Raw genomic sequence first — 26,420 nt, 5'->3', positions numbered from 1 at the left:
ACAATCTGCCTGAGCCTCAGTTTCCTCATCTGTAAAGTGGGACTGAAACCAGCTACTCCACACAATTGTGAGACCTAAACAAGAAAAGACACCTGAAGGTGGATCCCCTTGGCCCTCCCCACACACTCACCAACCCTGTCCAAGCCTGCTCTGCCACAGGGGCTCCACCCTCTACTCCTTGCCTTTGGCTCTCTGCCCTTAACCCCACCTTTCCCTGAATCAGCTTCATCTGTGGTCACCAGTATTCCCCCACAAGCCTTGAATAGACCCCGTGTTCAAGAGGCGTCTTGTCCCCGTCTCTTGTCCTCGTGTGGCATTGCTGGCCAGGTCCACTGTGAAAGCATCCCTTTCCTTGTCTCCCATGATGCCGGCTCTCTCTTGGCATCCTGCTCCCAGAGTTCTGGCCACTCCTTCCCAGTCTCTTTGCAGCATCCTTGCTCTGCTCGCCCCAAGGTTGGCGCTCCCCAGGGTACTCCCCTTGGTCCTCTCCTCTTCTCGCTTGGCACTGTCCCTGGGGATCTCCTCCCTGACCCCTGCTCCAACTCCCAGCTTACGTGCTGATGGCCCCAACCCTTTCTCCCCAGCCCAGACCACTCCCCCTGCTCCAGACCCAAGGATGTCTCCATCCTGGTGATCCACAGGCACCTCAGACTCAGCACATCCAGAACTTGTCATCTTCCCACCTTCTTCCTAGGTTTCCCACTCAGGGAATGACACCTGAGCCCCCAAGTCACTTGCTTCACTCCCCTGTCCCTCATTTCCCTCACCAACTGATCACCCAGTCGTTCAGATTTTACCTGAAACTGGAAAAAAGAAACTTTCGTCAAATCTAATTCCCACTGTGCCATTCCTCCTGCCACTACCCTGAGCCAGTCCTCATCATCTTTGTCCCTGGCAGTGACTGAAACAGTGACCTAAACCCACCAACAGAATAGTATCAAGGATGAAGATAAATTCAAATGTATCACTTGGGTTTGAGAATACACCTGAATAAATGCATATGGAGGAACCAAGGAACAGGAGCATATGAAGGAGGCTTTGTGTTTGGTGGGACACAGCAAAGCAATGGGGCCTCTGAAAGATGGGAATTTCACCTTAGGATACGTTAATAGGAATATAATGTGCAGACCGAAAGAGGAGATGATCCCTTCTGCTTGCTGCTGAACAGGTCATGCCTAAAGTGCGTTGGTCAGTCATTGGTCTACGCTCTGTCAGACAGTGACACTGTGGGGTGTGGCCCAAATTGGGGCCCGGATCAGCTGGAAAATAGAAAAGATGTTCAGTAAGGTGGAGTTGGGGGTTAGTGCCAGAGGGATGATCTGTTCTTGTGTTCAAGTCTCTAGGGCTCTCCTGAGGCAGAGGGAGATGGTCTGTGTGGTCCTAGAGGGCAGAGCCAGATGACCAGGGAAAGTTACAGAGAGATGATTCAGCTCAATGACCCAGGAGAGACTTGGAAACAGGCAGATGGGGGAGTAGGCTTCCCATCCATAGATGTACAGCAAAGAACAGATGACCGGTTGATGAGACAATGTGAGAGAGTGTTTGTTCCAACTTACATCAGGTTGGAGGTTTTGTGATTCTACCTAGAAGAGGCACTGGGAAAGGAAAAGGCTGCAAGAATGTATCCAGGGCCTGTGGAGAAGCAAGAGCTGGGACAGGACACCCAGACACAAACACAGGACTCAGATCTCACCAGCCACTGTCTCTTGTTCCCCACAGACAGAAGGGAGGTGAAGGTGGGAGAATACAACGCTGTGGCTGACACGCTGGAGATCATCAACGACACCATTAGGTTCCAAGGTAAGGCAGGTGGGCTTCTTGGAGGAGAGGGCCTGCTCGGTGCTCCCAGGCCTTGATATTGTCTGAGAGTTGGGGACAAGCTCAGAATCTTTGGCTTCATGCAGAAGAGGGAACATCCTCTCCTCTCAGTCCATGCACTCACTCACTAAGGGCAGGGCCCCATCACTCAAGTGGGAGCTGGGTTCCAGCTCCTTGGTTGGGTCACTGGAATTTGCATGTAGTGCTGGCTCTCACCAAGGCATCTGTGTTTAAACCTTTGAATGGCCAGGAATAATTCTTTTTAAATGTGGCCCAGGTAAATTTCACTCTGTCCCCTCCTCTGGGAAAATACGTGGATAGGCTGGTGATAAGGCTTTTTCACCTGCTGCTCTCCCTGGAAAACCATTCTCTCTCTTCTTCTGCTGGAGAATGCCTCCTTAGCCTCTAGAACCAGATCAAATGACCCCTCCTCTGTTCAGCCTTGTCTCATGACCTCCAATCTAGCTAATGGCTCCCTTCTCTTTGCTTCCACAGTCTTTGTCTCTACCTCTCCCATATCACTTTGCATTGAAATTAGTAGTTTATTGGACCATGAGCTCCCTGACTGGATCCTATTTGACTTTAAATTCCTGCCACCAGCCAGGGTCTGGCACATGTTGGGGGCTCAGTGATATGTGATGAAAAAATGAATACACGATGGATCAAGAAAATGGTTGAGTGGGTGGGTGAATAAATGAATGAATGGGTGAGCCTATGAGTCAGTGAGCAAGTGGGTGGATGGATGTATGTGTATGTGGATGGGTGGATGAGTGGAAGGATGGGTGGGTGCGTGGGTGGATAGATGGATGTGTGAGTTGGTAGATGGACAGCCTAGTCATTGGGTGGCAATGGGGGAAGCCACCATACCCATAGCACCCAGATGCTCTTACTTTGATTCCCCTGTGACTGCAAAGAATGGACAGCTGACTTTCTGTGCCTGGAGTTCCTTCTTAAAACCAAGGCCACCAGAGAAGGCTGTCCCATGGACCCTTTGGTTATTTTGTCATGTGCCTACATATCCACTGGATCTATGGGGTTTAGCAGAACTCCAGGTGGCCTCAAAGAGGAGGCGTGTTCTTCTCATTCCTACCTGAGGGAGCTGTCACCAAGCCCGTAGTCACATATTACCTCATGGAGCCACAGAAACATTCTGAAAGGTGAGTGGGCAAGTCCTGTTGTACAGATGAGAAAAGGGCTCAGAAAATGCCAAATTTGCACAGCCTGCGAGAGGCAAAGCCGGTGCTGACCACGAGAGTCTGATCCTCAAAGTAGGGCTGTTGGCTCCTCGACTCGGGGGATCTGGGTTTGCTAAAGAAGGGATTCTGGGTTTACAGTTTAAAAGAAAAACTCAAACAGAAAGTAAATAAAAGTCATAAAACATAACTGAGAGGAAAGACATAAATTAAAAAAAAAAAAACCCCAGCCAGGAACCCAAGGGCTAAGTAATAGTGAGGAAGCGCCAGGCCAGGATAACCCTGAGGCCACAGCTCTTCCAGGCTCCCCCCACCTCTGCTTTTCAGGCCTTCCCTGCACTTTCCAGAGGATGGATAACCAGTGTCTGAACCCAGAGCCAGTTAAGATGCCCCTGGACACAGGGCAGAGGCCAGCTCGTCTGTCCTCACCCGGCTTGGGTTCAACTCTCAGCCTCTCACACCCAGACCCCTACCCCAGCCCGCAATGGGTCTTACCCACCGCCAGTCTACCCCGCGCAAGTCCGTCCTGTCCATGCTGCAGTAAAGACACCCCACCTTTGCTCAGATGCCTGCATAATCCCCCTTGCTCATAGTGAGAGGCCTCACTCCCTGGGATGGTGCCAAGGCCTCCATGAAGGACCCCGCCCCACTTCTCTGCCTCCTCTTTCAGATCTCCCCATCCAAGCCACTTACAGTTCCGCAAATGTGCCAAGACACCGCCGTGCCTCTGCCTGTGCTGGGCCTCTGCCCAGAATGCCCTGTCCTCATCTTCCTGGTGAACAGCCAACTACTTATCTTCCTCTCAAGACTCAGCTCCCACTTCATCTGCTTTCTTTGCCTTTCCTGGCCCCATCAAGGCAGAACTGCACTCTGCTCCCTGCTTCCTACTCAGGCCTCTCTGTGCCTAATGTTATTAGATCACCTGGACCCATCACTAGAGGCAATGCGCATAGGCTTCAGGGTTATGCAGATCTGGGTACAGATCCTGCCAACTTTGCTACTTACTACCTATAGAAGCCACTTAATACCTAGGAACCTGTTCCCACGTCCCGTAAAATGGGAATAATCTTCTCTACTCATGAGACTGTTAGATGACCAAGTGAGAAAAGCTCTATAAAGTACTCAGCCTGTGGTAAGCATTCAATAAATGTGATTGCTTGTTATTGCCTTTTTTCTTTTTTAACATGGCTAGTATGTAAGTTCCCTGAGGACAGGAACTGTGTCTTGCTTATCTTTGAATCACTGGTGCCCCACACCAGGCCAGTTGGAAAGATGATGATGATGAATGATTAATGATGATGAAGGAAGGAAGGGTGGTGGATGAAGGATGGTGATGAATGGATGAAGAAAGAATGAATGGATTGGGTGGGGAGCAAGAAACGGGGCTGCTGCTGTTACTAACACCTCTGATAAGCTCTTACCATTTGGTTTCCGTAAAGACTTAACTAAGATGCATGGTGGGGGGGTGGGCGCCATTTGGGGGAAAGGATGGTAGAATAAGAAGAAGGTATTGTCAGTTTTCTGAAGGTGTTTCTACACAACCTAATGGTCGTGGTTGTCACGTAACCTTTGACCCAAACCTCGCCCTCTTTCTTAGTGCCCGGAGATGGGCTTGTTTCCACCAGGAACTGATGCGCACCCACAGCTCTTTTGTTCAGGATCCAGAAGGCACCTGAGTCAGCCTAATGCAGCCCAGGCTATGTGTGGGAGAGGGGATGAGGATGGGGAATGAGAGTAGAAATTTCCAAGTGTTGAGCTTTTACTTCTGGAGGCAAGAGAGGATGTTACCTCTGTCCCCTTGAGTCTGCTTTTGCCCTGACTTTTGGCTCTAGAGGCTACCTCTTATAAGTGTTACTTTGCATAGAAGTGAGTATTGCTTTACATTAACCAAGCCAGCAGGTTCCCAGCGGTTTTTGAACCTGGCAGCTTCCCTAGACTACTTAGATGGTTCAAACTCTTTTTACCCACTGAATGTTTCCAAACACATTTGAACTTGTTGGCAGAGTTTTTTACACACTGATGTTCGGGGGAGTTCTTAATCCCTGCTGCCACATCTGCCCATCCTCCTGGGAACAGAAGCATAACCAAGGCTGACACCTGTGGCACAGCCATGCTGTGGTCATCGTGACCCCTGGTGGGTCTCCCAGGCTTGGCCCCTCTTGAACATCTGGCTGATTCCACACATTCCCACTGGAAGGAAAAGACCCAGATGTTCACAGTTTCACAGCAGAAACCTGATCTGAAATAGCAGCTGAGAAAGGAGATTTGCCAGAAATGAGAGGTAGGCAGGTATGGAGGAGGTGTTCCTGCATCCTTCCTCCCAAACCAGCCTTACCTGGTAAAACTAAAACAGGACGGTTTTGCCACCATCCATAAAGATGAGTTTGCTCCAAGGCCCTCAGGGCTGCCTCAGGTTCCTGGCGCCCTTGAAGAATGAGCAGGGACATCCATACAGTCGCACAGAGGGGTGGCATTCCACGGTTTCAGTCCAGGCTTGGCACAGCAGGGAGGGGAAGGCATGCTGGTAGCCTCTGCCTCCCACAGTCAGCAAGTCTTATGAAATAAAAAGAAAGAGATTTTATAACATAATGACCTTGAGGCAGAAAATCCGTAGCCAGAGCACATATACATCTCCATGGAATTGACAGGCAAGGTTTCCACCCTGTTGAGGAGTGGTCATTATCATGTCTCAGAGCAGAGTCCTTAAGAGCCCAAGCCAAGTTCCTCGCCCCCAGAGACACCCAGTGGTACCCATTCCCAGCACCCAGCCCTGGGCCTTTCAAGCCACTGGTACCTTTGGGGATAAATGGTGATGGTTTTTCAACAGGGTAATTAGACCAAATCAAATTCTAGTCTTCTAATGGCTATTAAATGCATCACAAATCCCTTATTGATTCTATTTAGAGAAAGAAATAAGTCCTGGCTAAGGCTCCCTGCTGGGCAGACTGGCCAGTCTCCGAAGCCTGCTTACCCAGTGGCATGTCCTGCACAGCAGTTGTGCACAGGGGGCAGATGTCAAGGACATGCAGGCAAGCGTGTTCTCAGGGACTGACTATGCGCTGGGCTCAGCTAATGTCGTTTTCTTGGCCTTCTAGGATCCGAACCGCCTAAAGACAAGACCATCATCCTGGAGCAGCTTCGTAAGATCTCCCTACCTCTCTACAGCATCCTCTCTGCCCTCACCATCCTGGGAATGATCATGGCGAGCGCTTTTCTCTTCTTCAACATCAAGAATCGGAATCAGAAGTAAGCCACTCATGCCCTCCTCTCAGATAGTGCTTTCTGGGTTGACAAGCCTCACAGACAAAGTGTAGGCATCATGTGACAGGTTCTCCAGGGGCACAGGGTAGTTTTCCAAAACATGCCCCTTAGTTGCTGGAATGTCATTAGATGTTTCCTGTGAGTGTGCCCATGCCAGTGCGGACACACATTCACACGCACAGGCAGGGTTGCTGCTTGCACAGGAAGGCTGGGTTAAACAAAATTGAAGGCTCCAAGTCCACAGGCCTTCTTGGAACTTTCACTATGCTCATGCACTTCGTGATAGTCCAGGAGGAGAAATACAGGAAACAGAATTCCCCAAACATCTTTGCCCCACCCCCCACCCCAGCATCTTCCAGAAGCACTGCCCGAGGGGATCACTGAGGTCAATAAGAGCACTTCCCATCCGTACAGCACATCACAATCCAGGAATAGCCTCCATCATCATCTCAGTTGACCCTTGGATAACAACCCTGAGTACAGAGGAGAGCACCAGCTAATTGTTGGAGGGCTGCTGTCCAAGGCTGCATGGCTGCATGTGGCAGAACCCATCCCCTTGGTTTCTGGTCTTGATTCCTCTTCCCCCATGCCTGGCCTTCCCTCTCTGGAGGAGAGCAGCTCACTTTCTGTTATTCTGGTCAGTTGTGGGTAGAACTGGCCACTACCCCAGACAGTGGGGTGTTTACTGAGCACAACCGACTTCTTTGGTTTCCATAGCAAATCCTTGAACCCCGCTCCCTGCCTTGTTGTGGGAGCGGCTGAGCAGGGGCTCAGAGTTCAGCCGTCAGGGGCACAGCCTTGGTGCCCACCCGTGGGCGGTACAGCTCTGCCATTGTGCCCAGGAGCCATGCTGCATGACCTCCCGGGCTGCCAGGAACAAGCGCAGTTCCAAGAAGAACAGGTTTTTCTCTCTCCCTGCTTGCAAAGGAGAAACTTGGAGGCTCCAGATTTTCTGTTGTGGTTTTTGGTTTTGTTTTTTTGTTTGTTTGTTTGTTTGTTTGTTTTTTGGTAGCAGCTACTTAGTCAAACTTATTTCCTAAAGAACAAAAGGAGTTTAATTCACCTGTTGTTTTATTTATCACCAATATCACATATATTGCCACCAAAAAAATTGAAGCAAATCTCATCTACTCCATACAAACCTTAAATGATGACCATGCCTATTAGCACTTGGCACAAGACCTGGGCACATAGTCAGCTCTTAATGTTAGATTCCCTTCCTACAAGCTGCAAGAGTTCTCATCATAACAGCAAGTTGTCCCTGTCCTTTAATTCTTTAACTACCCCCTCTTTGCCTCCTAAGGAGAATTACCATTACTCTTTCCAGTAGGCTGTTTTTCATGTGAATTTTTTGACTGGCTTTGCAGATTAAAAAATTCTGCAAAGAGATAGGAAATAAATGTCACTGATTTCAAATCTCCCTCACTTCTATCTTTCTAAATGCTTCTCATCCTTTAAGGTCCACCTCCTCTAGGAGGAAGCCTGCCCCAACTCCTGGCCTCCCTCCTCCCCAGCTTTCTATGGTATTAAGAATGAAGGGGCTTTAGCAATTTTTAGTTTGCAAAAGGACCTCCAGGGACCCAGTCTCCTCTCAGCCTCACAAATGCCCTAGGCAGTGGGACCTGTGCTTTTATAGTTGAGGAAACTCAGCCAGCTAATTGACTTGCTAAAGGTGCACCTTGTGGGGTGGCAGGGGCCAAGTGCTGGACCCAGGGCTCCCAACTCAAAAGCCTGTGAGTGGGTCACAGTTTATAGCACACTTTTTATTTCTCTACTACTTTGACACTACATTTTTTAAATGTGGAAGGATGAATATAAGTGCAGAATGCAAAAGAAAATGTTGGGGGAACAACTGACCATAATTACAATCTGCAAAAGAGCATCTGGACCACGGGGTGCCTAAAAACCCAAGACATTCTGAACGGATTGTGCTAGGGGAGCCAGGCACTGCTGCGGGTAAATTCCAGCCAACTGATGGTTTAACCTAGCCCTGGCTTGCTGTGCTTCTGGGAGCCACAGCAGGATTCCTCAAGAAAGTGAGAGAGAAGAATGTAGAGTTTGTAGAGTTTGGGAGTATAAAGAGTGCCCCCCAACAGCAGTCTGGTGAAGACAGGAGGAGAAGTTGGGGTGGGGAATCCATTGTCCACCTCCATCACCTGGTGACAGGGAGAGGTGCTCCTACTCACGCGTGTGGCCCCCTTTGTGCCCAGGACAGTGTGAGCTTCAGATAGCCAAAGTGGATACTCGCTTACCACCTGGTGACCACAATTCCTGAGCAGCCCTGAATTCTCACCTGTACACCTCCTAGATCTGGTCCACTCAGCATGGGAGATTGTGGTGTGGCCATCTCCTCCCTCACTGTGGAAGGTAGCTGAACTTAAATTAGAATTCTCTAGTTTTGGCTGTCTTCCCAGTTGCAGCCAAAAAAACCCAAAACAAACAAACAAAAAAACCCAAAAAAACAAAAAACCCTGTTGACTGAACGTCTTTGTGTAAACTAAAAATTAATGGTTGAAGAAGCTAGAAGCTGTCTCCAGAGAGGTGGTAGGTGAACTTGACTGAGGAGAAAGGGAAATCAACAACCAGAAATGATAGCATCCGGGGTCCTTTAGTCAGAGGGAAGCAGCCCCTTGGAGGTGGCACAGTCTTGGCAGGGTGGGCAGTGGAGGAAACCAGGGCTTTCATTTTTCTCTCTCCCTCCAGCTTTGGTGACAAGATACACATTCAGAAAATATGTGCTGAAGGAATAGCTCCATTCACAGTCCTGTTAACTGCAGTATCTTTCTCTTGTCAGGCTGATAAAGATGTCGAGTCCATACATGAACAACCTCATCATCCTCGGAGGAATGCTTTCCTATGCATCCATCTTTCTCTTTGGCCTTGATGGGTCCTTTGTCTCTGAAAAGACCTTTGAAACCCTTTGCACCGTAAGTCATTCTTTCTGCATGTTCCAGTGGTTTGTGATATAAGGTTTTCTTGGTGACCACAATCACCAAAAACACAGAAATGCATGAGACTACATGAACAGGCAGCAGACAGCCCGTTCAGCCATGTAGGCAATTCAACAGGGCGGCGTGGTGTAGCTTTTAGACCAGAATAGACTTATGTATTGCCGGTAAAATTAGGATCATGTATTTAACAGACCATTGCTGGGAGACAGGCTACTGAGAATGACCGGATAACCTAGAAAAGCAAGGGCGAAAAACAACCACCCGGAAACGCATCGTGCCTGGGGGCAGGGTCAGGGCTGTGTAAGAAAGAAGTAGTCTCCCCGTCGACCTCAATAATCACTACAGAGTATAAGAAGAGATGTCTCTGTAAGGGTGACTTTGAGTTGTACAAGAAAAAATAACTATCCTTATTCTCTATTTAATTGCAGTGTTTCTCGACCCTTTGTTCTCAGTTACTTTCCTAAGGAGACTTTCTAGACTTTCCTTTCTGATCATCCCCTCTTGAAATTTCAATATCAAAGATATATTGTATGTATGTCTGTTCATATACTATACGTATAGCTATAGTTACTACATAAAAGGCTAACATTTTTTCACATTCAAGAACCAATGTTTGGCGGGAGGGGATAGCTCAGTGGTAGAGTGCATGCCTAGCATGCAGGAGGTCCTGGGTTCAACCCCCAGTACCTCCATTAAAAATAAATAAGTAAGTAAGCCTACTTACCTCCCCCTCCCCCCAAAAAATTTAAATTTAAAAAAAAAAAGTTTGCCCCCACCTTGGGAATTATATCACCACCCACTAAGAATGAATATATTTAAGAAAGCCCAAAACAGTGTAATTTGTTTACTATATTTTAGAAATATTATTTTGAAAATTAATTAACGTGTTTAAAATTTTTGATGCCTAGTTGTTGTTGTTAATTTTTTTAAGGAGTTTGTACATTAACAATTAGCAGTTATGTAGAACTATCAGTTGAAAGTAGTATTGGTTTACTTTTTAAGATGAGGATGAACAGTTGGGATTTATTTCTGGACTTTACTATGATCTCTCAAAACTGGGTTAGACATTTAGGTCTCTCCATTGTCCCAAATGCAATAATGTATCCAATTCCCTGCCTAGAGGACCAGAGCTTGAAGGGATGATTAAAGGATCAGTGTTGACCAGATTAATCCAAAAGCAACTCTTTTGTTGTTGCTGTTTTTTTTTTCTTTCTTTTTTCTTTTTTTTTAAACATTTTTTTTATTGAGTTATAGTCATTTTACAATGTTGTGTCAAATTCCAGTGTAGAGCACAATTTTTCAGTTATATATGAACATACATACATTCATTGTCACATTGTTTTTCACTGTGAGCCACCACAAGATCCTGTATATATTTCCCTGTGCTACACAGTACAATCTTGTTTATCTATTCTGCATTTTGAAATCCCAGTTCCTTCCCACCCCCTGTACCCCTAGCAACCACAAGTTTGTATTCTATGTCTATGAGTCTGTTTCTGTTTTGTATTTATGGTTTTGTTTTGTTTTTTTAGATTCCGCATATGAGCAATCTCACATAGTATTTTTCTTTCTCTTTCTGGCTTACTTCACTTAGAATGACATTCTCCAGGAACATCCAGTTTGCTGCAAATGGCGTTATGTTGTTGGTTGGCTGAATAGTATTCCATTGTATAAATATACCACATCTTCTTTATCCAGTCATCTGTTGATGGACATTTAGGCTTTTTCCATGTCTTGTCTATTGTAAATAGTGCTGCTATGAACACTGGGGTGCAGGTGTCCTTTTGAAGTAGGGTTCCTTCTGGATATATGCCCAGGAGCGGGATGCCTGGGTCATATGGTAAGTCTATTCCTAGTCTTTTGAGGAATCTCCACACTGTTTTCCACAGTGGCTGCACCGAACTGCATTCCCACCAGCAGAGCAGGAGGGCCCCCTTTTCTCCACAGCCTCTCCTATTGCTGTTTTCTTTTTAAGTGTTAAGAGCAATGTAGGCCCATGTAGTCTCTTTTAAAATCTGTGTTGCCACTGCTGGACGATTATGGAGAGAAAGTTGGCAGCCAGAGATAAACAAGGGGAGGGACCTCTTAAAAGTGCTGCAGGTCACCGCCCACACCTTGGACTTTCAGGGCTGCCTGGGGTCCCTAGACTCTGGGACAGCATGTGGGCAGGAGGGAAGCCCCGGAGCACGTGATGATGCTCCCCTGAGTCCTGCGGGTGATCACATTGGACTGACTTGTTAACGTTACCAGTAACCTCAACGTGAGTTGTCCAGCAACTGACGTGCGCAGAACGTGTACTTGGTCTGAAAGATTCCATTTGAGAAGTGCGTGGTCAAGCCCCCAGTACCCCAGGGGGTCTCTGGGGTGCTCAGCCATCTCTCCTCTCTGGGGTGGGTCTGGAGGGCAGTCAGACCCCACGTGCTCCAGGACTCACCCAGTTCGATCTTCCTACTAGAGAGATTTTTATCCAAGCCCACTCCTGCCCCCCTTCTTTATTCTGCCCTTCTGGGGGTTAAGGAGGTGAACTCAAGAGTCACAAGTCCCCCATGTGCCTAGCATCAGGGTGCCTGGAGTCAGCTTCCAAAGAAGCTGAGCTGCTCAAAAGTCCTTGTGAGTGTGGTTTAGCAGTTTGTTCCCTCAAAAGTGTGACCCCCTGGCATGAGGATGGTGTCCGTGGCTTGTGTCCTGCTCACTAGGGAGGGTGTGAAGCCCCTGAAGTCCCCTTCATTGCTGCTTCAGCATGACTTCTGTGCCCTGTGGGCCTTGTGATCTCATGGGTGCCATGTGTGTCCAGCTTTCCTGGATAGTGGTGAGGCTGAGGGAGGGGCAGCTCTCAAGGCACCCTGAAGAAGCTAAGTGAAGAAAGTTGGGTTTCCTTCTCCCTTTCGTGCCCAGGTGCCCTCTCCAAGTTTAAGGAGACCATGATGATGGTAATAATGAAAATGGTACTTGATGGTAATGGTAATAATGAAAATACCAAATGGGGGCCAGTTTGGTAACTTCTCATTTACACGGTGCTCTGGGCTCTCAGTGGCATCCCCGAGAGCTGAGACGCCCACCTTGGTCTCCCAACCGAGGAGAATCAGGGGGCAGAGCTCCACCCAAGTCCCTCCCGGGGTCCCTCTCTCCAGGTCCTTGTCACTTGTGCCTGCCACCTGGGAACACATCAGCTGGCCCAAGGTCTAGTCTTTGGTGCAGAGACGTGAGGCCCAGCCCTTGGAGGGTCTCTGCCTCTCAGAAAAGAGCTCCTGACACCTCACCCTGCTCATAAGCCAAATGCTGTCAGAGCACAGGTGCTTCCTGGAGTTTGCCCCGAATCCTCCAAACGCTGGGTGACGCAGGCTAGGGAGCCAGAACGGGGACATCCCCCACACCCGGTGTTTTCTTTTAATGAAGCCTGACATTCTGCTCTGGGAGTCGCGCTCATTTGTGTGAGAGGAAGGCTGTCCTGGGAAGCCTGGCAAGGCGATATGAATAAATCATAAAGCACTTTACAAATCAGCATTAGCTGGAACACGAAGGCTCTGAAGATGCTCCGGCCTGCTTCTCCCCGCCCCGAGGATTCATTTATTTGCAGTAAGGGCTGTTGCAGAGGCTCTGCAAAGGGGAGCTCACATTCCTGACTGTGATGGGGAGGGGAGGCATAGATTAACTACTCTGGATTGAATTGGGTCAGCACGAATGTGTACATGCGTTAGGACCGGGATCACTTATTTAATAGTTCCCAATATAGCTCAGAAGAGGAACTGAAATCTCACGAATTTGGAGTCTAAGTGCCAGCCCCCAATGGGTGCAATTTGGATTGTCCTCCACCTGCTATTCCAAGGGGCTCGGCTCCTTTATTTCACATGGTGCCTTGGATTCTCCTCTCTGGGCCTGGAAGATTCTCCCAGTAAACTCCCAGGGTGGGGAGACGGAGATGGAAGCAGAGCCGCCTAGCCCAGCGAGCACAGATCTTCAACAGCCGGGGTTTGACTCCCACGTCCTACACTTCCTACCTCTTGGCAGTGGTGGGTGACTTACCTCTCTGAGCTTCAGTTTTGTAATGTATAAAATGAGCACGATGAATCCCCATGCAGGATCGTGGAGTGGTTTGAACAACTATTCAGAGGAGCTGCCTGGAGCATAAGGCAAGTGTAGGGTCAAGGGGGAAGGCATCTTTCTCCCCTTCACAGTGTAATCTCCTGGCATCCCAGGAAATCTTAATGGACAAGGTTATAAAGTGGAACATGAAGCCAGCTTCATATGTGGAGCAATTGAAGTCACAGTTCAGTCTGTTCTGCTGCCACATGAATGCGACTTTTTTTCCCCTTTTGGTTTTCAATATAGAAACTAAACACAACGATAAACCGTGAACGTTCCCTTAGGAAGAAACCTGTGACAATCACTAAATGGTCTGCTCAGAAGACAGCGGGGTGGGCGCCCGTGTGAGCATGCACACACACGCACGTACGCACACAGAGCTAGGGAAGCAGTTACACTTGGTTCCCATCCCCCGCTCCCTCTGACCCTTTCAGGCATCTTCCCAGCCTAGTTTCAGCAAGTCTTGCAAACAGCTCCAGCTACACCGTGCTGTCTCCCTGGACACTGTGTGGGTAGTGGAATCACCATAGCAACTTGGCCCCTGTGGGCACAGAGCTGCCTAGGAGGACCACGCTGGGCGTGGGCCAGAGCCCCAGTGCCAGGGGGATGGGAGGGCCTGTCTGCTTCCAGCTTAGGAGACTCAGGAATCCCAGTCCCTGGCAGCCCAGAGAGGGAGCTGGTGGGTGAGGAAGGGAAAAGGTACTTGCCTTCCTTGTGGAATCCTAGGCAGAAAGCCACACACGAGCATGGAAGAAGGGACGCTGCAGTGAGGACGAGAAGACCTTTGATCGAAGGTGGGCCTTTGGTCCCAGCACAGGTCTCAGCAGCTTCTGGGGTGCTCAGAGCAATCCTGGGGGTGGAGATGTTCAGCAGTGCCCTGTTAACTCCCCAATCCTGTGCCCTCATAAAACTCAGCACTCTCTGCTCTGACCTGTGAAGAGCCAGCCGCCACATGCTGCCTTCCCGTCAGTCCCCAAAACTGCCTGACAAAGGTCAGATTCACTGTCCCCACTTCACAGGAGAGAAAACCGAAACTCTGTCACACGTGCGAGCTGTCAGGACTGAGGTTTGGAACTAGCCATGTTGAACTACAAAGATGTCTGAGACATTTCATTCATTTTTTTAGGAAATATTTTTTGTTGTTGTTAGCTGGTTTATACCAGGAAAAACAGGTCAACTAAATTCTTAGGGATGTGGTCAACATTTATCCCAACCAAAATATTTGTCCATTCATACTTTTTAAAATTGGGTTATATAGTCATTCCTTTACAGTATTCATAGGGAATTGGTTCCAAGAACCCCCGCAGCTACCAAAATCCAAGGATGTTCAAGTCTCTTATATAAAATGGTGTGATATTTGCATATAACCTACGCAGTCCTCGTGTATGCTTTAAATCATCTCTAGATTACTTACAATACCTAATACAATGTAAGTGCTATGTAAATAGTTGTAAATCCAATGTAAATGCTATGTAAATAGTTGCTGGTGCTCCAAATCCAAGTTTTGCTTTTGGGGACTTTCTGGAATTTTTTGAAAAAATATTTTCAATTTGCTCCCTGTTGGTTGAATTCGCAGATGTGGAACCCACAGGTAGGGAGACTTGACTGTAATTCATATACCATAACATTTACCCTATTAAGGTGTATATATAATTCAGTTGTCTTAGTATATCTATTCATTCATTTTTGATATGTCCCCAAAGTATATCAGAGTGCCTGGCATATAAGACAATTTCAGTTTGACTGCTCACTTTCAAATCCCAATGACACTACTTCCCAGCTATGTGACTTGAAGTTACTTACCATCTCCTCTTTAGTTTAGTTTACTCTTCTGTAAAATGGCCATAATCATAGGGTTGTGAAGATTAAATGAGATGGTACATTAAAGCACTTGGCGCCTGCCACATAGGAAGGTTCAATAAATGTTAGCCATAATCATTATGAATGAATGAATGGAATGAGTGAATGATGGGCCTACATCTGGATAATTGTGTTCACTTGTGAACACTGCTAAGAGAGGTGCTGATAGAGCAAGGTAAACTTGGCATGAAGAGGAGCCTGGAGAATTGGGGTTGGCCCTTGTTGATTGGGCGTGGGTACGTCCGTGGCAGCTCCTGGCCTTACATACCCTTGCTCTTCTAGAACTGGGTCAGGAACGGATTCAGGGCCTGCCCAAGTCAAAGCCAAGCTGCGACACCTCTGCCACCTTGAGTGTTGGAAGGGGCCTCGGGGCGGGCTGCGAGGGAGGTAAGAATGACGTGGGTGGGACCTCTGAGGGCGCGTGGACATGAGTCCCCAGTCATTGGAATCTGTCGTGAGAATTAGGAGAAGCCAGTTCAGCCCCGGGCTCAGCTTTATTTCTCATCTGCCTCTGCTTGCTGAGAATCCTGACTCTTTTATTTATTTCTCTTTTTTTTAACTTTTTATTAAAGTAAATGTAGATATACACATACACATTTCATAAGTGTATAGCTCAATGAATTGTCACAGATTGGACTCAGCTGTGAATCCAGATGAAGAAAACAGGCCATAACCAGCATCCCCGAAGCCCTTCCTGTCCCCTTCCTATCAGCACCCCCCCCCAAGAGTAACCACCATCCTGACTTCCACCTGGCACAGACAGTGCTGCTTAGAGGGCACGTGAATCACTTGGAGCCCTTGGCTCAGATTCCTGCTAGGGCCCCAGGGGAATCCACCTTGCCCTCTAGGGGGTGCTTACCCCGGAGTGGGTCTGGGGTCTCAAAGCTGCCTCCAGGCGAAGAAGCAGATTCCAGCTCAGCAGGTGTGGGATGAATTGGAGATGCTGCAGCTCTAACAAGCTGCCAGGTGATGTGGATACTGCATCCACAGACCACAAAGTAGCGAGGTCAGGATTAGGACTCATGCTTTATTTTTGAGTTTGTCTCTCGGAGACTGATGATGTAAGAGAAATGGAAGCACCAGAACCCTTGTTCCATGAGGATCGGCTGGAGTAGGAAGAGGGATCTTGGGCCTCCACCCTGGAATCCCAGGAAGCAGGGCTGTCCCATCATAGGAGGCAGGGCTGGATTCTAGGGCCTGAAGCGCATTCTCCACCATCTGCTCACAAGAGATGTATGAATGAGCTCTGGATGGGCAGCTGCTGGAAAGGATGGAGTCGTGGTGGCCCAGACACTGATTGGGAAGCATGACATCTTCTTCCAGCCCTCCCAGAGATGCTAGGATTTTATAACTCTGTCTCAAAAGTCAAAGGCTACCTAGGAACACTCACTGGCCTCCCAGTAAATTCAAGCCTAGTAGGAATTAGGAATTAGTGATATTTTCATTTAAATGACCATAAATATCTGTGTTTTGGTTTTTTTTGTTTTTTTGTTTTTTTTTTTTTTTTTGCTCAGGGATTTCTTTCTGAGACAGTTGAGAGATAACCTGATGTAATAATATAGTTTGGAGGTTGTTTCAGCATGTCATCCCATGCTTTGGTGGCTGGCCATGGTAAAGTACTTTGTACTGGCCTTTTAGCTCCAGACAACAACGCCTTTCCCTCCGCCTCGTAGTAATGGAGCTCTGGGGCTTGTTTTTGGATAGTCGGGGTCTTCCTTACCCATCTTCTCACTATTGATTATCTGGGGTGAACAGTCAGAATGAAACAAAAGGCCCTTTTAGGAACCCTTCTGGACAGCGGGAAAGCAGCTCACCCCGCAGCATCCAGCCAGCTGCCAGGGCTTCCTCCGCCCTCTGACTTCCTGGCCTGGGGCCCACATGCCAGAGACCTGGAGCCTGGCAGCCCCAGTCGTCCGTCAGAACAGACCTGCAGGAGAGGCTGTGTGTCCCTTTCCTGCTAGTCCCCAAAAGAGCCATGAAAGCCCTTCACTCTGCCAGGCAGGCCTTCCCAAAATCGATTGAACAAGTGGCTGAGCAGAACTATTCCGGGCATAGATTTTTCCTTCCATCTAGAGATGTGCTCTAATTGTTTTTCCCTTTTTTATAGTCGAGACTGAGATGGGCATTGCCTGGCTAAAGTTCCCCTCCCCCATGGATGCATGTCAGGGCTGTGTGAGAGGGGCCAAGAACTTTATGGCTGAAGAGAGAAAAGGAAAGACATTAACGTTAGAAGAGTAAATATGTTCAAGACTTTGGGAGAGGAAGCGAAGTAGCTGTTTGTCTTGTGATGATAAATCAGTGGAGGCTTGTATTAGAGTTGACATTTTGGAAACAGAATCATTAGAGCCCACAGAACCTTCTAGTTGATTTGGCATCATAAGAGCTACGCGGAAGGAAGATCATCAAATGAAACGTCGCTCGGTGCTGGAAATGCCCCTATAGTACCATGACAGGGAGTCCTCCAGGCTCTGCTTAAATCCATGTGGCGATGGGGAGCTCACTACCTCACAGACAGAATATTGCATTGGGAGGAAGGGACCATCCATAAACTCAGCCTCTTTTGCCGTCCAGCACTCCAGTTCTCTGTGTGCTCTTCCTTTCCTGTGCTTGTTCGGGCTCGACTTGTACATTTTAGGTGACAAATGGTTCATTACCTCCTAAGCAAGCCCACCCAGCCCAATCACCCCTCAAACCAGAGATTTAAAGGTGGGCTGTGTAGGACCCACCTCCCAGTAGTACCATTTCATGGGAGAGGCAGGCAGGTTATCAGGTAGACATCTCAGTGTGACCAGCACAACAGAAACATGCATGAGGGCAAGGTCTCGAGGAGGAGGCAGCCATGACCTCCTTGTAAGGTCTGGGAGGGCTTCTCAGAGAAGGTGGTCCATGAGTCTGGTTTTCAGAGGACAAACGAGAATTTGTAAAGGAGTTTAGAGAGAAGATGGCATTTTGAATGGAGGAAATAGCCGGTGCCAGGCCCACAGTGTGAGCCAGTGTGATATGTGGGGACATTTAAACAGCATAGAATTTCTTGGAAGTGAAATGCTATGTGAGGAATGACAGGAGGGGTACTGTGGGGTGGGGCACACCCTGCTAAGAATCTGGAGTTCAGCCTGCAGGCTCGGTGGGGCAGTGAAGGGTTTAAATCCAGGGAGACTTGCTTAGATTTGCACTGAAGAACAGTCTCTCTGGGTGTCGGATGAGCAGGAAGCGAAGGAGAGGCGGGGAGACCAGCTGGAGGATCCCCCAGCTGTCCAGTGAACAGTGACAAGGAAGCCATGGACAAAAAGCAGATATTGATCAAGAACTCAGCCCTTTACACCACCTTCTTTCATCTCATCAGCACAACCACTCCATGAAGTCAGAGGCATTATTATTATCCCATTTCACAGATGAGGGGATCAAGGCTCAAAGAGGTCGTGTGACCTGCCCCAGGTTCACGTAGATAGTGAATGACAAAGCCAGGACCTGAACCCATGTCAGTCTGCCTCCAGAGGCCCTGCTCAAATGACAAATCTGGATGGCACCCCGGGAACACAGAGGAAGGGAGTACTCACGAGAGACAGGAGATGAGATGGCCGTGAGGCACAGCCCTGGCCACAAACAGAGCCCACCCCCGTGCTTCACAGGGAGAGACTCCAGTGCAGGGACTACCTGCAGAGGTGTAGGTGGGGTTAAGGAAGCAAACACAGGTGTTGAGGCCACCACACAGGAAGCCCTTGCCACTCCTAGGCCTGCAAAAGTAGAGAGAGGAGTGTCTCCCTGAGCCCAGACAGGGCCAGGACCGTGTGAGGGGCCCAGAGACACAGCACAGAAGCAGTGGCCACAGGGAGCACATACCCATCTTCTCTCTCCTAGCACCTGCCAGTCTCCTGATCGTGCCTTCCAGATCCAGCTGGAAGCCAGGAGGTCATGGAGCCCGAGAGGCACAGGCAAGGGGCTCCACCTGTCAGAGCATGGGAAGGGCAGAGAACTGCTCTGGGGGTGGTGCAGCAGAGGGAAATGGGCTTGGGGGCTGAATAGGAGACTGAGGGTGAGAGGAGGTTCCCAGGAGGGCTTTCAGGTCCCTAACTTAGGTGACAGGCAGATAGTGGTACCATCCCTGAGTCAGGAGGAAATGGAGCTGCTCAACAGAAGGGCTCATGGGCTCAGCTTGGGCTCTGGAGTGTGAAGGTTTTGTGGGACACCTAAGTGTCACTTAGGTTTCCAGTGACAGTGGCATATCCAGGTCTGGAGCTCAGAAGTGAGGTAGGAGCTGGGGAAGAGCTAAGGGAATTATCAGCACAAAGAAAAGGATTGAAGCCTAAGGGTGGGAGTGATAACCCAGGGAGAGCCCTTTTAGGACAAAGAGGGTCCAGTACTGAACCCCAGGGTCCATTTCCATCCTAAAAAGATGGTGGAGGAGTGGAGAGAGAAATAAGACCTCCTTTTGCAGCGGCCTAGGCCAGGGATGACCCTGAGCGAGGCAGCCTGACATGGGCGGCTCTGCTGGTGGGGGTTCCACTGTCCTGCTTTCAGAATATTTCTTCTAGTGTTGTTTCATCGTTGTCTGAAGAGCTTTCTCCAAATGGGATGTGAACCACTGGGATCATCTTGTAGAAGAATATATTACAGCTTTTATTTACTTTTTATGTAGAAAAAATGGAAGAAATTAAACGGTACTAAGATTTAATACTTGGGCTGACACTGGGGCTCAGTGGGTGTGTCTAGTGGTCTCATGCAGGAGCTCTCCTGAGAACAGAGTGGTGGGTCAATCCGTGACACCAGCCAGCCACGGGGCATTGTGTCCAGGGTCCGCAAGACAGCCCCCAGTTCAGTGATTCACTAGGGCTCGGCGTATAATAGTCCTCACGGTAATGATTAATCACAGAGAAAGAACATAAAGCAAAATCAGCAAAGCAGAAAAGGCACATGGGGCGAAGTCAGGGGGAATCAGGTGCAAGCGTCCAGGAGCCTTTCCCAGTGGAGTCACACAGGACGCACTCAATTCCCCAGCAACGAATTGTGACAACACATGAAATATGTACCAGGGATGCTCACTAGACACTCAGCACCCAGGGTATTTACTGGGGGCCGGTCACCAAGGTACCTTATGCTGAGCACACAGCACGATACCGGGCTCCCAGAAGGAAGGCAGGTGTGCAGCATAAACCACACCGTTGGCACAAATCGTTTTTGTTCAGGCACAGAGCCACTCTTGTTATTGAGGGAATGGGGAAAACTCTCCCCAAATCCAAATTCTCAGACACCAGCTAGCGGGCCGACTTTGCCAGCAGGGCTTTGAAAGCTCACCTTTTCTGCCAGGGTAACTCCTTTCTGCCCAGGCGTCCTCACCCGTTCTTTGCTTTCAGTTTATGGCAACATACTGCCATGTCCAGATGCCAGGTTAAATTTGTATTATTGTGTTTTAACTAACTTTATCTCATTGATATGATTGAGTCCTAAGGAATTTGGCCCTACAAAATAGATCAGTGGCCTGGAAATGATTACTCCAAAGAAGACATAAGTCAAAGCAAATACAGTAACGTGAAGCACATTGGGGTGATACTTTATAGGAGAACATTGTCTGCCACATTATGAGGTAAAAGTAATGATGCTATTTCATTTCTTACCATCCGTTTTTAAATGTCCACCTTCTGTATATGTTCATGTTTAAAATTGTTTTTCTGATAAGAGAATATGGTCAAAACGCTTGGAGGGCATTGGCCAGAACAACCGTGGCAACCATTAGCTCTGAAAGTGTGCTGAGATCAGCGAGGAGAGTGTTCTCAGGCTGGCCAGCCCCGCCCACAGGTGTGTCCTGTCCCTCTGACCTCTGCCTCCAGGGCAGGGAAGAACCTGATTGGGGTCAAGGAGGCTGAGGAGGAGCTGGCATGATGTGAGGGAGAGAGGGCTGCACTGAGTGGCGTGGTTGAGAGAAATACCTTAAACACCCTGAGTCTCAGTTTCTTCATCTACAAAGGGGTTTTCTCACTCAACTGATGGATTCAAAAAATCACCTTGGTGTTGGTTGTTGCTGTGGTTTTATTTGTGTGTTTCTATCATTATATACTAAGTTTCTGGCCTAGTAATACTTACTGGATGAACAGATGAACGAATAAATGAATGAATGAATGAATTAGATGATCTGTAAGGTCCTTTGCAACTCTGACAGACTAGGAAAGTGTGATCCAGTCATTGAATAAGGTCTAAATTCCCAGTAATTGTCTCCTTCCCAGTCCCTGTTCTGTTTACTTTTCTTGCATCCCTGTATTTTAATACGAGTGATGATGTGGCCCTCCAAGACCTTCTTTAAAGTACTGTGATTCATTCTTGCCTGTCAGAAATTTTTGAAATTTAAAAAAAGAAGAAGGTTAGGTCCCCGCCTGTGCCATTGTCAGCATTCACACCTCAGATGTCTGTGTTTCTGAGCAACTGCTGTAACGCTGCTGGTCTTTCTTACGGGTTGTCCTTGCCTCTACCCAGCCAGTTCCTATTTTTACAAATCAAATGGAAAGGGAAAATGTTCTGTCTCTGGAAAGCTGGAGAGCCAAGTCACTGGAATAGAAAGGCAGGGCGAAGGGACTCCATGAAGGGAGTGTGTCTGGGAACCTCCTACCTAACCACCCGCAGCCTGGGGCTGGACGGGGCCGGTTGAGGCCGGGCAAACCTGCTGGACTGACTCCTCTGGACACGGAGACCCTGGCTGTCTGCTCCAGCCTGGCTGTCTCTCTCTCCCTACCATATCCCTCTTCCTGCTGTGTTCAGTGGAGGAGGCTCAGGGGCCTTTCAGAGAGAATTTAGCTCAGCAGAGCTGAGGAGAGCAGAAGAAAGACCACAGCTGAGAACTGGAGCTCACAGAGCACGCAGCCTTTTTGTCCCAGGGAGTGGGAGGCCCCAGAACTCAGTGGTGCACAGCTGAGGGCTGGGCCATGATACGGGGTCCAGCCTGGAGCTGAGGAATCTCCAGGGTCTTGGAGAGTGTCCAGACCAGCCAGTGACGTTGGAACTGGGAGAGGCTGGGGTCTGGCCAAGGGTCTGGCCAAGGTGGTAGTGCAGGTGGGGAGTAGGCACCTGGAAGGCCTCCAAGACCTAACATATGGCGGCTGGCCATCCCAGCCTGCATGAATCAGGCTGTAGGCTCCTATCAGGGCTGATAGTTCCCAGCAGCCACCGGCCCAGGGCTAGAGATCAAGGCACACTTTAGTCCTGGGGAACAGGTAAGAGCCAGATAGGACGTTAGTCGTGAGCAGGAAGCCAAGGTCTGAATGTGGGTTCAGTGGCCAGGCTGGCCTGGTGCTGAGTAACCAAACTCCTGAGGTCACGCAGAATGATAGGCCATGGGGGGCTGGGACTGGGGGCTGAGCAGTAGGACCCAGGCAACATCATTCCTGTCTTTCTCCAAAGACCCAAGGAAACAGGCCCCTGCTGGGAGTGGGAAGGTCACAGCCCTTCCCCCTGGCCTTCCTCCTAACTGAGTCCCTCATGATGGCCATGAGCTGGGCTGGTGCAGCTGCCAGTCAGGTGTCCCCAAGGCCAGCTCTGGCCAAGTCCTGCACTGCTCTACCAGAGTGGTGGGGTTGCTAGCACTGGAGAAGAGCCATGCAGGCTTGTTGTCCTGCCCAGTCTCAGCCCCTGTGGCCCAGTGCCCTTCCCTACCCGCTGCCCACAACCCAGGAGCTGGGAGGTTCCTGGAGCCACCTGGTCTCCTAGAGACTCGGGTGAGGAGACAGAAATGAGTGATTATGTTCACCTCTGCAGGCATGTCTCCCCACATTAGAAGGCTGTCAAGGAAGGTGAGGGAAGACCAGAGAGCTGCCCTGAAACACCTTTGTGACCCCTCAGTGGTCCTGGGGGCCCTCTGTGCCTCTCTCTGTGACTGGTTCCCTCTGGGCTGTGGGCCCATCAAAGGCAGGATTTGACTCTCATGTGCCTCTGCGCCCAGGGGCCTGGGTCTGGCAAGTGGCCAGTAGAACCAAACGTCTGTCAGATTGAAACGTGATTGAAGGACCATTGGTGCTGGTAAAACTCTACAGTATGTAAAGCAGAGCAACACCATTTAGAGTCCCCTTGTTGGAGCCACCTGGGAGATGTTAATGCCTCTGTTTTCTCACGGCCTCTAGGTCAGGACCTGGATTCTCACCGTTGGCTACACAACCGCCTTTGGGGCAATGTTTGCAAAGACATGGAGGGTCCACGCCATCTTCAAAAATGTGAAAATGAAGAAGAAGGTAATCCTGCCTTCTATTGCAGGGTGTTTATAATGTTCAATTCGTATTTATTTAATGAAGATTTGTTAGGCACCTACTATGTGCCAGGCACTGGGCTATTTGCTTTGGATTCAAGCTACACACAACCTTCCCCACCTCCCGACTCCCACCCCCAACACCTTCAGGCTCCTGGGGAAATCAGACAGCTAACAAAGCATTTACAATGCAAGATGATAGGGGCTGGTTGGGTGTATATGGGGGAAACTGGGGTACAGCACTCAGGGAAGGCTTCCTGTAGGAAGTGATGGCTATGCTAAGACCTGGAGGGTGACTGAGAGGCAGAGGCTGGGGAGTTTTCAAGCCCCGTAGAGGGAACCGTGTGCACGGAGGCTTAGGGGAGGGGATGGGGGTGTTCACGGGGCACAGGGTTTGTGGAGACAGAGTACAAGAGGGGGCTTCAGGGAAAGGCAGGAGGTACGGAATCTCAACTTTAACTTATGGGCAATGAAGAGCCCTTGAAAGAGGAGAGTAGAAACAGGGCAGAGGCCTGATTTAATGCTTCCACTTTCGAAGAGGCCCTAGAGGACAGGAGCCCTCTGCCTTCGTGGGGGAGGAAAGCATTTGCCACCCGTGTGGTTGGCTCTAACCATCGTGTTGATTAAGCTTGACTCTTAGGATGTAGTCATAGCGAAACTTTCTCCAAACTGTCATTTTAACCCTTCTGGTGGCTGGTGCTCTTTTTCCCTTGCTCCTGGTTAAAAATTCAGGCAAGTCTAATGGCTTTGAGGTCCTTTGGTCAACAACTAATATATGTGGAGTCCATCGTAATATTCAAAATGGGTGAAATACTTCCCCAGTTGGCCATTTGTGGCTCCTTTCCCAGGCACATGGCAGTTCCCCAACTCCTGGGCTCCCTGGTCCCCCCAGCTTGTCTTGGACACAGCTCTCCCTCAGCTGGGCCCACATCCGGTGCTCAGGAAACACTCCGACATCCTTCTCTCCTATAAACTCAGGGACTGTGGTTGGTCCCACTGGAGCAGCTTTGCCTCTTCTGCTCCACCCGGGGCTCCATTTAGAGGGAGGAAAGAGCCCAGCTCTGCCACCCCACTGCCTGTGCTCACCTGGAAGGCCCTCCCCTCGCTGGGCCTCAGCAGCATTTGTGACAACTCCTTCCTGTCTGTAAGATGAGGAGCCTGGCCACCTAGTCCTTCTCAGACCTGACTGCACTTTATAATCAAATGGGAGCTTTTAAAAACTGCAAGTAACCCAGCTCAGGCCAGCTGAAACCACATCTCCCTGGCTAGAGCTGAGCATCAGGAGTTATTAGACTTCCCCAGGGAACTCTAATATGCAGCCAGGGTGGAAGACCTGTGGTCTAGATCAGAGCTACTCAGAGTGCAGGCTGGACCAGCAGGATCATGGGCATCACCTGGAAGCTTGTTAGAAATGCAAATTTTTAGGACCCACCCCAGCCCTAAGAATCAGATCCTGGGGTGGAGCCCCGAAACATGTGTTTTCACCAGCCCTCTCTGTGAAGCTGATGCTAGCCAAAGTTTGACAGGCACCAGCTCACTTCTGGGGCCCCTCCCAGTCTGCGGCTCTGGTTAGAGATGCTCGGCTATTTATGACAACTCCGTCCTGGGTTTGAAGAATCAGTGTTGTTTCTTCTGTGTCAGTATGTGGTTCATGCATATCATTTTCAGTAATGAAGGACCGGCCTTTATGTTCCATTACTTACGTGATCACTAAGCCAGAACACTTGGATTCTTCGGTAACAATTGACAAAGCGTGCTGGGGAAGACTTTAGGAGTTCAGTTGTCTGAAAGCCCCATGGGAGTTGGAGCTGTGATGTGGCCACAGCCGCTGCATTGCCTGAGCTGAGGGGACTCCACCCCCGGGGTGTCTGGGCAAAGTGAGAGCCCAGGGAGGTCGTGGGCCCAGGCGTCCAGGGAGGGGGCCTGTCTGAGAAACTGCTTTGAGTACAACAGAAAGGCTTTGAGTGCAAGATTTGGTCACCAGTTCAGTCTGTGGTGAAGATGATTTAAGCCAGATGAACACACATTCCGGTGTGAGACACTTTTTGCTCTAGGCTTTCCAGTTATTCCAGGAACAGCCTTGTGGCCCTACAGCGGAGTATCGTTTATCAACCAAATTAGAGGAGGTTAAGAGTGTAGAAGAGAGATTTATACCTTACACAGATCAAAAATTCAAGTCCAGGAACCAGATGGTTTTGAAAGAGTTGTGGCAGTTGTGGGACAAAACTAGGATTGAATTCTCCATGACTCCAACCTTTTATATAGCCAGGATTGGTTTTTACTGTCATTACTTTGTTTTATTATTTTTTAAATTTAGACTTTTTTTTAAATGGGCCCCTTAATTTTTTTTTCTGACACATACAAGATTTACCTAAATTTGTAAATGCGATCACACACTTTTTTTCATAGTCTTTTTATCTTTTTCTTCCTTCCCTGGCTTCCGCCTCGTTTTCCCTCCACCTACGATGTCACACCCTTCCCAGACACACATACACAAACTTCACCCCATATGGCTACATTTTAAAAGACATTAAAAGAAAAGAAGCCCATTAAAGGAAGTATTGACATGTGGTGACTTAATGCTTCCAAATTCAATGTTTTTATAGTATGTTACCATTTTTTCCTAAAGACCAATTATAAAATCTTGAATTGAGAAGCCCCACTACTATAGTATTTATTCTGCCTCTTATATTTACTAGAACCAAATTGAAAGTTTGAGAGAGAGCAGTAACTCGGAGATGAGGTCTTCCCTTCTGGGGACAGGTGTTTTTTTGAGGACAAAGAAAGCTCACTACAAGTATGACTTGATACTGTTGCAGACAGTAACATGGGACTGTCCCCTCGGACTTTCATCCAGACTCAGCTTCAGGAAAATGCTGAGAGAGCACCATCATCTGACTGATGGCAGGAAGGCAGGGCCGCTGTGCTGAACGAACAACTCTAGGGGGCACCATTCACACTGTATTCCCTCTGGAATGGCGTCCCTGAAAGTAGGCAGTTAGCTGGTCCTAGTAGGAGGGCAGTCTGGAT

The 26,420-nt window shown here is 48.9% G+C and overlaps 1 protein-coding gene across 4 annotated transcripts in view; it reads left to right on the top strand.

Moving 5' to 3' along the window:
• Nucleotides 1-26,420, top strand: part of GABBR2 (gamma-aminobutyric acid type B receptor subunit 2) — a 353,312-nt gene that overhangs the window by 269,505 nt on the left and 57,387 nt on the right. For all 4 annotated transcript variants that reach the window (XM_074361881.1, XM_074361882.1, XM_010952930.3 and 1 more), the window contains 4 exons: nt 1,720-1,800; nt 6,107-6,257; nt 9,067-9,199; nt 23,269-23,376. In XM_074361881.1, coding sequence (XP_074217982.1) covers nt 1,720-1,800; nt 6,107-6,257; nt 9,067-9,199; nt 23,269-23,376 — 473 coding nt within the window. The remainder of the gene's footprint in view (nt 1-1,719; nt 1,801-6,106; nt 6,258-9,066; nt 9,200-23,268; nt 23,377-26,420) is intronic.

Source organism: Camelus bactrianus, chromosome 4, assembly GCF_048773025.1.
Source record: "Camelus bactrianus isolate YW-2024 breed Bactrian camel chromosome 4, ASM4877302v1, whole genome shotgun sequence".
Taxonomy (NCBI): domain Eukaryota; kingdom Metazoa; phylum Chordata; class Mammalia; order Artiodactyla; family Camelidae; genus Camelus; species Camelus bactrianus.
This window is presented reverse-complemented; position numbering and strand designations above follow the sequence as displayed.